The sequence below is a fragment of the Eriocheir sinensis genome, chromosome 55 (genome assembly GCF_024679095.1).
Source record: "Eriocheir sinensis breed Jianghai 21 chromosome 55, ASM2467909v1, whole genome shotgun sequence".
Lineage (NCBI taxonomy): Eukaryota > Metazoa > Arthropoda > Malacostraca > Decapoda > Varunidae > Eriocheir > Eriocheir sinensis.
In genome coordinates this window covers 8,197,504-8,206,415 of record NC_066563.1, presented here as the reverse complement: position 1 = coordinate 8,206,415, position 8,912 = coordinate 8,197,504, and the positions used below count along the sequence as shown (strand labels likewise).

The window sequence follows — 8,912 nt, the reverse complement described above, 5'->3', positions numbered from 1 at the left end:
CATCTTCCCTTGGCTCCCCCTTGTCCCTCTCCTCTACCAGCCCTCCTAACGCCTCCACGTCCAGTCGCCACCACACTCCCACTCCTCTCTACTCATCCATTAGACGCCACAAGACCATTCTTCCTGCTGTGGTCTGCGTAGATCAGACACAGTTTCGGGGCACAGACAACCTGAAAACATCTGTTAGACTTGTAGGGGCTGGTTAGAGATCAATTAACGGAATTCTGCGGCAGGAATACAGAGACGCGGAGGCATTATTGTATTCCGGGAGCCAAACTGGACGACATTACTTCAGCTGTCGATGCTGTCACGGAACTCGCGAAGGAAGACACAGTTTATTTGATTCACGCGGGGACAAATGACGTTCAGTCTACTCAAACTCAGGCCCTACTATCAAAATACCGTCAGGTCATTCGGCGTTACAAGACCAAGTCCCCTCACGTCATTGTTTCTGGAATTCTACCCAGAATCAGCGCTTACGCCGGCTTCAACAGCAAAGCGAGCAACATCAATACTAATTTGAAGGAAATTTGTGACGACGAAGGCGTGGCGTTTACAAATGCCTGGCATCACTTCTTTGAGCGCCCAGACTTGTTTTGGAACGATGGACTACACTTGAATGAGGTTGGATCGGCGCGTCTCGGGAGGCTTCTGGACGAGGCAGTGAAAAGCTTGTCGAAAAGCCTTTCAAAAAACGGCGGGCGAGGACGGGGCAAAGGCAGCCCTTGATCAACCAACCCGTAGCGTCAGTGCGACTCACAAGAAACTGTGTAACTAACGACGCCTCCGACAAGCGAATTGGTACAACTCGTCACGGCCACATTTCTATCATGTACACAAATGCACGTAGTTTAATACCCAAAAAGGACGAAATTAGGGCGTATATTGCAACAGAGAAACCAGATGTGGTAGCCATCACAGAGACTTGGGCCAACTCTACTCATCTAGAATCCGAACTGTCATTCCCTGGGTACGAAAGCTTCCACAAAAGTCGAAAGCACAAGAAAGGAGGAGGAGTCTGCTACGTAAAAGTACACTCCCTGCCATAAAATAGACAAACTGGACGCAGAGAAATACGATTCTGTCTACGTGGAAATAACCGCAAATAACAAGAAACTAACACTTGCAACCGTATACAGGCCTCCGAAACAACAGGCAGCCGATGACACTGCCCTATACGAAGAGATTCACTCTGTAACACAAAGCAAGGAAGCAATTATAATTGGGGACTTTAACTGCCCTAACATTGACTGGGGACTGATGACTGGAGATCAAGAGGGTAACAGGCTTATAGAAATGGTGGAGGATTCGTTCCTCACTCAAGTTGTAACTCAACCAACAAGAGAAAACAATCTGCTGGATCTGGTATTAGTAAGCGACCCCGACCTCATTCGCGACTGTACAGTTGGTGAGAAACTTAATGGGTGCGATCACCACTTAATCCGTTTTAATATCAATATATGTCACAAACTCGTAGATAATCCGTCAGTGATACCAGATTACAAAAAAGGAAATTTCAACTTAGCCCGTGCGCTGCTTCCCCCTACGACCTGGGACCAACTTGGCATCACCGACAATACAATCGACAACGCGTGGAACGTCTTCAAAGATAAGCTGTTGCAAGTAGAGAAGGCTACAGTGCCTACGAAATCCAGGCGAGTAAATGGGGCCGTAGATCCACCGTGGATGACCAGAGATATAAAAAGGGCAGTAAACCTAAAAAAAAGGAATTATAATTTGATGAAAGAGAATGCTACGGCCGAAGCCAGCACACAGTACCACAACAGCCTCAGAGCTTGTCGCAGCCTTATTCGGAGTAGCAAACGCAACTATGAAAAGCAAATAGCGCGCGAAATCAAAACTAACTCCAAGAAATTCTTCACGTACATAAGATCGAAAAAGAAATTAAAATCCAATATTGGTCCCCTGACAGACGAGACTGGATCTGTAACTCAGGACAGTAAACAGATGGCCAGAATCCTCAATAGTAATTTCGCATCCGTATTCACAGTCGAGGACATCGAAACCATTCCCGAGGGTCCTGACCCGCCGAGTGAGATCACGCCGCTGGAAATTGACACAATATGCGACCAAGAAGTAAAAAAGTGCTTGGACAAGCTCGACACGAACAAGTCAACGGGACCCGACAGTTTGTCCCCGCGGTTATTAAAAGAGCTTAAACAACAAATACTTCAACCACTCACTAACATATTCAACCGGTCAGTCCAACTAAACAAGGTCCCGGAAGACTGGAAGATGGCGAACGTAACACCGATTTTCAAAAAAGGAGACAAAAGCGTTGCATTAAACTACAGGCCCATAAGTTTGACATCAGTGGCAGGAAAAATACTCGAAAAGATTATTAGAGATAAACTCGTTAAGTTTCTAGAAAACAATAATATAATCTCCGACACCCAGCATGGCTTCAGAAACAAGCGCTCCTGCCTAACGAATTTATTAGACTTCTTCCAAGGTATATATAAGAACTGGGATGCCCACATTCCCAGTGATGTTATATACCTGGACTTTCAGAAAGCCTTCGACAAGGTACCGCACGAGCGACTCCTTAAGAAACTGCACTCGGCGGGCATCGGAGCCAATCTGATCGCGTGGATAAGAGATTGGCTCACCGACCGAAAACAACGAGTACTACTCAACGGACAGCCTTCCGATTGGCTTCCAGTCACTAGTGGAGTGCCTCAAGGGTCAGTGCTGGGACCCATCCTCTTTATCATATATATCAATGACCTAGAATCAGGACTGAAATCCACAATATCGAAATTTGCAGATGACACTAAGGTGGGTGGAGATGCCCTCACAAAGACCGACTGCGAAATCATTCAGAAAGACCTCAATCACATTATCGAATGGTCGGAAAAATGGCAAATGTCTTTTAATGTTGACAAATGCAAAGTCATGCACATTGGGTCCCAAAATAGTAACCATACATACATCATGAATGGGAGACCTCTGCAAGCGATGCAGGAGGAAAAGGATCTTGGAGTCACTATCAGCAGTGACCTGAAACACGCGAATCACTGTAAAAAAGCATACAACAAGGCCAACATTATGCTCGGGTTCATAGCGAGGAACTTCGAGTGTAAAACACCAGACGTGATGCTATCCTTGTATAATTCCATGGTAAGACCGCACCTCGAGTATGCAGTGCAGTTCTGGTCTCCCAATTACAGAAAGGACATTGCTCTACTGGAAAGGATTCAACGACGCGCCACAAAGATGATTCCAACCTTCAGGGCTCAACCGTACGAGGAACGACTCAAGCGACTCAATCTCTTTACACTGGAGAAAAGACGCCTACGAGGGGATATGATTCAAGTCTTCAAGTATCTAAAAAAGTTCAATAACGTCGATTACTCCAAATTCTTTGAACTGCAAACCAACTCAAGAACTAGAAATAACGGTTTACCCATTCAGTCGAGTCGATGTAACACAGACATTGGAAGGAGTTTCTTTTCAAACCGAGTCATCCGCCACTGGAACAATCTTCCCTCAGAAGTAGTGAATGCGAATACCATCAACTCCTTCAAATATAGAATCGACCGTCATTTCGCTGCGTCGGAAGTAAACTGAATAACGAGGGGCTTCCATCTGCTCCTCAATATCGAGGTGCTTTCATCTGCTCACCAAGCCCCAAGTGACGGTCGAGCAGATTAAATCACCCAAGCGGGCGACCTCGTAATGAGCCAATAGGCTTTCTGTTGCCTGCATTTCCATGTTTCCATGTTTCCATGTTTGAACTCTTTCAAGAGGAGGGTATCAGGACATCTCTCCTTTCGTATTTGACCTTGCTTTCGGCCACCTCTTTTGTTTCTTTTTTAGGAGCAGCGAGTAGCGGGCTTTTTTTTTTTTTATTATTGTCTTCTTTTTTGTGTGCCCTTGAGCTGCCTCCTTTGTTGTAAAAGAAAAAAAAATTATTCTGTTATCAAGGAGTGCATGACTGGCCTCTTCCGACTTTCAAGACAAGAGTGGGAGGCAGCTCGGCAGCGGTTGACTCAACACAACTACACGAAGCGACTTGCCTTGCATCTTCCCGGATACTCCTTCAATGAAAGTTCCATAACGACAGTACTGATGTACTCCAAGTTGGCTTTGAGTTTTTTTTTTCACGCCCTTGACTCTCCTTTTTCTTGAAAAAAAAAAAAAACCCAAAACCAACTATTAAACACTCAAGACAACATTCAAGTTGTATAGATAAGGTAACCCATCTGAGTACCCCTATCCCCCTACCTTTCGTGGTTGATAGTTGTGAATAGTTGAGTAAGAAGGGGTGCGAAGGAGTAAGACGGAACCGGACTGACTGGACTTCCTCCTTCCTCCTCCAAAGATTGCTCCCTCCCTATATATACTGGACGACTGCTTCAAGGATATTTACGTCTCCCTTTCAGCTGCATCACTGTGATGGGATGTAGTTATGCCAAGTGTCAGTAGAAAGGCGTCAGGTATGTTTACTCAGTGTATTTAGTCTTATTTATTTATATTGTGTTTATGCTTAACATGATATTGTTATTATGACTTACCAGATGATCCTTGTTCTAAACCACCAGTCCCATTACCAATCCTTCCCCTATCCACCAGTCCCATTACCAATCCTTCCCCTATCCACCAGTCCCATTACCAATCCTTCCCCTATCCACCAGTCCCATTACCAATCCTTCCCCTATCCACCAGTCCCATTACCAATCCTTCCCCTATCCACCGGTCTCATTACCAATCCTTCCCCTATCCACCAGTCCCATTACCAACCCTTCCCCTATCCACCAGTCCCATTACCAACCCTTCCCCTATCCACCAGTCCCATTACCAGTCCTTCTCCTATCCACCAGTCTCATTACCAATCCTTCCCCTATCCACCAGTCCCATTACCAATCCTTCCCCTATCCATCAGTCCCATTACCAATCCTTCCCCTATCCACCAGTCTCATTACCAACCCTTCCCCTATCCACCAGTCTCATTACCAATCCTTCCCCTTTCCACCAGTCCCATTACCAACCCTTCCCCTATCCACCAGTCCCATTACCAACCCTTCCCCTGTCCACCAGTCCCATTACCAATCCTTCCCCTATCCACCAGTCCCATTAAAAACCCTTCCCCTCTCCACCACTCCCATTACCAACCCTCCCCCTATCCACCAGTCCCATTACCAATCCTTCCCCTCTCCACCAGCCCATTACCAACCCTTCCCCTCTTCACCAGTCCCATTACCAACCCTTCCCCTATCCACCAGTCCCATTACCAATCCTTCCCCTCTCCACCAGCCCCATTACCAACCCTTCCCCTCTCCACCAGTCCCATTACCAATCCTTCCCCTATCCACCACTCCCATTACCAACCCTTCCCCTTTTTAGACCCTTCTTTTCTTGTATTAAATCAACTCTTTTATCACTCATTAATTACTCCATAAATGATCTCACTGTCTCGTATCCCTGGTAGCGTGATCCGGCTTAAGTTGTTATTGGAGACTGGTGTTCGGGGATAACAAGGGAAAAAGAAAATATACATTTATTTAAAATTAAATGAAAGTAATTGCCTTACGCAATATTCTATGCTCAGACGATCATAACACTGGCATATTCAGCAATGGATGCAACATATGACAAACGACATGTCTTAAACATAATACTACAATATGTGCTCAGTTGTTGCCAATAATAATAACACTCGTCGTTCCACAAGCAGTGGTTTGTATCTCTCTGCTTACATCACAATCATTATGTACTCTCTTCACAAAATCCTACTACACATTCCTATAGTATAATCTACTACAAGTCACGGAAGCACCAAATATCACACCCAGTGGTTTTACTTTTGCTTTACATCGCAAACAAATAATCACAATCCTGTCCCACTCACAATCCTACTTCACATCTCCTACATTATAATCTCCAGGACAATACAGTCGGATTCCCTTAGATTCTCGAATTTCTACTCACGATTAAGATCACAACAGCCATTCTCGGCTGAGTGAGTAGCAGGTCTGCTTGAGGCGAGAACCAAGCTCGGTCTACCTATACCACTGATTTCTAGGCCACATTATTCTTTGCTTTAGGCGGACTTACATCCTTAACACGCCCTTAATTTTCTACAAAACCAATGGCCAATACTTCCTGTCACACCCATCTGCTCGCTCATTATGTTGTATTGTTTTACTTCTCCTGCTATTCGTGAGTCAGTCTTAAGACACTCCCTCAGTTAAATTATTGGCTCATAACATGTCGCCACGACTGACGTCACGGGTCAGAGTCTTTTTCAATGGTTGTTCACACTTTCTGACCACGCCCACTGGGCATCTGTTTTATGTATCTGAGTCTGGGTATCTGTTTTCCTTTACCCTCGTTGTTTCCCCTCTTTTGTACTTGAGATGTTTACACTGTTATATATGTCACCCTTCTTGTTAGTGTTTGTCCTGTTAGATGTTTACACAGTTGTATATCTCTCATTCCTCTCTGGGTATCTGTTTTCCTTTAACCTCGTTGTTTCCCTCTTTGTTAGTGTTTGTCCTATGAGATGTTTACTCTGTACTGTTATGGCTATTCCTCTTGTTTGTTCGTTTTCTGGTTCCCGACACCCTATCCACCACTCCCATTACCAACCCTTCCCCTATCCACCAGTCCCATTACCAATCCTTCCCCTATCCACCAGTCCCATTACAAACCCTTTCCCTATCCACCAGTCCCATTACCAACCCTTCCCCTCTCCACCTGTCCCATTACCAATCCTTTCACTATCCACCAGTCCCATCACCAACCCTTTCCCTATCCACCAGTCCCATTACCAACCCTTCCCCTATCCACCAGTCCCATTACCAACCCTTCCCCTATCCACCAGTCCCATTACAAACCCTTCCCCTATCCACCATTCCCATTACCAACCCTTCCCCTATCCACCAGTCCCATTACAAACCCTTCCCCTATCCACCAGTCCCATTACCAATCCTTCCCCTATCCACCAGTCCCATTACCAATCCTTTCACTATCAACCAGTCCCATTACCAACCCTTCCCCTCTACACCAGTCCCATTACCAACACTTCCCCTATCCACCGGTCCCATTACCAACCCTTCCTCTATCCACCAGTCCCATTGCCAATCCATCCCCTCTCCACCAGTCCCATTTCAAATCCTTCCCCTATCCACCAGTCCCATTACCAACCCTTCCCCTATCCACAAGTCCCATTACCAACCCTTCTCTTATCCACCAGTCCTATTACCAACCCTTCCCCTATCCACCAATCCCATTACCAACCCTTCCCCTCTCCACCTGTCCCATTACCAACCCGTTCCCTATCCACCAGTCCCATTACCAACCCTTCCCCTATCCACCAGTCCCATTACAAACCCTTCCCCTATCCACCAGTCCCATTACCAATCCTTCCCCTCTCCACCAGTCCCATTACCAATCCTTTCACAATCATCCAGTCCCATTACCAACCCTTCCCCTATCCACCGGTCCCATTACCAACATTTCCCCTATCCACCAGTCCCATTACCAATCCTTCCCCTATCCACCAGTCCCATTACCAACCCTTCCCCTATCCACCAGTCCTATTACAAACCCTTCCCCTATCCACCAGTCCCATTACCAACCCTTCCCCTCACCACCATTCCCATTACCAACCCTTCCCCTATCCACCAGTCCCATTACCAACCCTTCCCCTATCCACCAGTCCCATTACCAACCCTTTCCCTATCCACCAGTCCCATTACCAACCCTTCCCCTCTCCACCTGTCCCATTACCAATCCTTCCCCTATCCACCAGTCCCATTACCAACACTTCCCCTATCCACCGGTCCCATTACCAACCCTTCCCCTATCCACCCGTCCCATTGCCAACTCATCCCCTCTCCACCAGTCCCATTACAAATCCTTCCCCTATCCACCAGTCCCATTACCAACCCTTCCCCTATCCACAAGTCCCATTACCAACCCTTCTCTTATCCACCTGTCTTATTACCAACCCTTCCCCTATCCACCAATCCCATTACCAACCCTTCCCCTCTCCACCTGTCCCATTACCAACCCGTTCCCTATCCACCAGTCCCATTACCAACCCTTCCCCTATCCACCAGTCCCATTACAAACCCTTCCCCTATCCACCAGTCCCATTACCAATCCTTCCCCTCTCCACCAGTCCCATTACCAATCCTTTCACTATCAACCAGTCCCATTACCAACCCTTCCCCTATCCACCGGTCCCATTACCAACCCTTCCCCTATCCACCAGTCCCATTACCAATCCTTCCCCTATCCACCAGTCCCATTACCAACCCTTCCCCTATCCACCAGTCCTATTACAAACCCTTCCCCTATCCACCAGTCCTATTACCAACCCTTCCCCTCACCACCATTCCCATTACCAACCCTTCCCCTATCCACCAGTCCCATTACCAACCCTTCCCCTATCCACCAGTCCCATTACCAACCCTTTCCCTATCCACCAGTCCCATTACCAACCCTTCCCCTCTCCACCTGTCCCATTACCAATCCTTCCCCTATCCACCAGTCCCATTACCAACACTTCCCCTATCCACCGGTCCCATTACCAACCCTTCCCCTATCCACCCGTCCCATTGCCAACCCATCCCCTCTCCACCAGTCCCATTGCAAATCCTTCCCCTATCCACCAGTCCCATTACCAACCCTTCCCCTATCCACAAGTCCCATTACCAACCCTTCTCCTATCCACCAGTCCTATTACCAACCCTTCCCCTATCCACCAATCCCATTACCAACCCTTCCCCTCTCCACCTGTCCCATTACCAACCCGTCCCCTATCCACCTGTCCCATTACCAACCCTTCCCCTGTCCACCAGTCTCATTACCAATCCTTCCCCTATCCACCAGTCCCATTACCAACTTGTCCCCTCTCCACCAGTCCCATTACCAACCCTTCC

The 8,912-nt window shown here is 47.1% G+C and overlaps 1 protein-coding gene across 4 annotated transcripts in view; it reads right to left on the bottom strand.

The window, feature by feature from the left end:
• Positions 1-6,059, bottom strand: part of LOC126984014 (UDP-glycosyltransferase UGT5-like) — a 13,759-nt gene extending 7,700 nt beyond the window's left edge. For 2 of the 4 annotated variants that reach the window (XM_050837348.1, XM_050837347.1), the window contains exons 1-2: positions 5,953-6,043; positions 4,249-4,414 (exon numbers count right to left, since the gene is read on the bottom strand). Coding sequence is in view for 2 of the 4 variants with exons in the window: in XM_050837346.1 (XP_050693303.1) it covers positions 5,953-5,973 (21 nt within the window). In the remaining 2 variants the exon portion in view is untranslated. Of the gene's footprint in view, positions 1-4,248; positions 4,415-5,952 lie in introns of all 4 variants that reach the window. The other 2 variants (XM_050837346.1, XM_050837349.1) reach the window with 2 other exon arrangements.
• Positions 6,060-8,912: the final 2,853 nt, after the last annotated feature.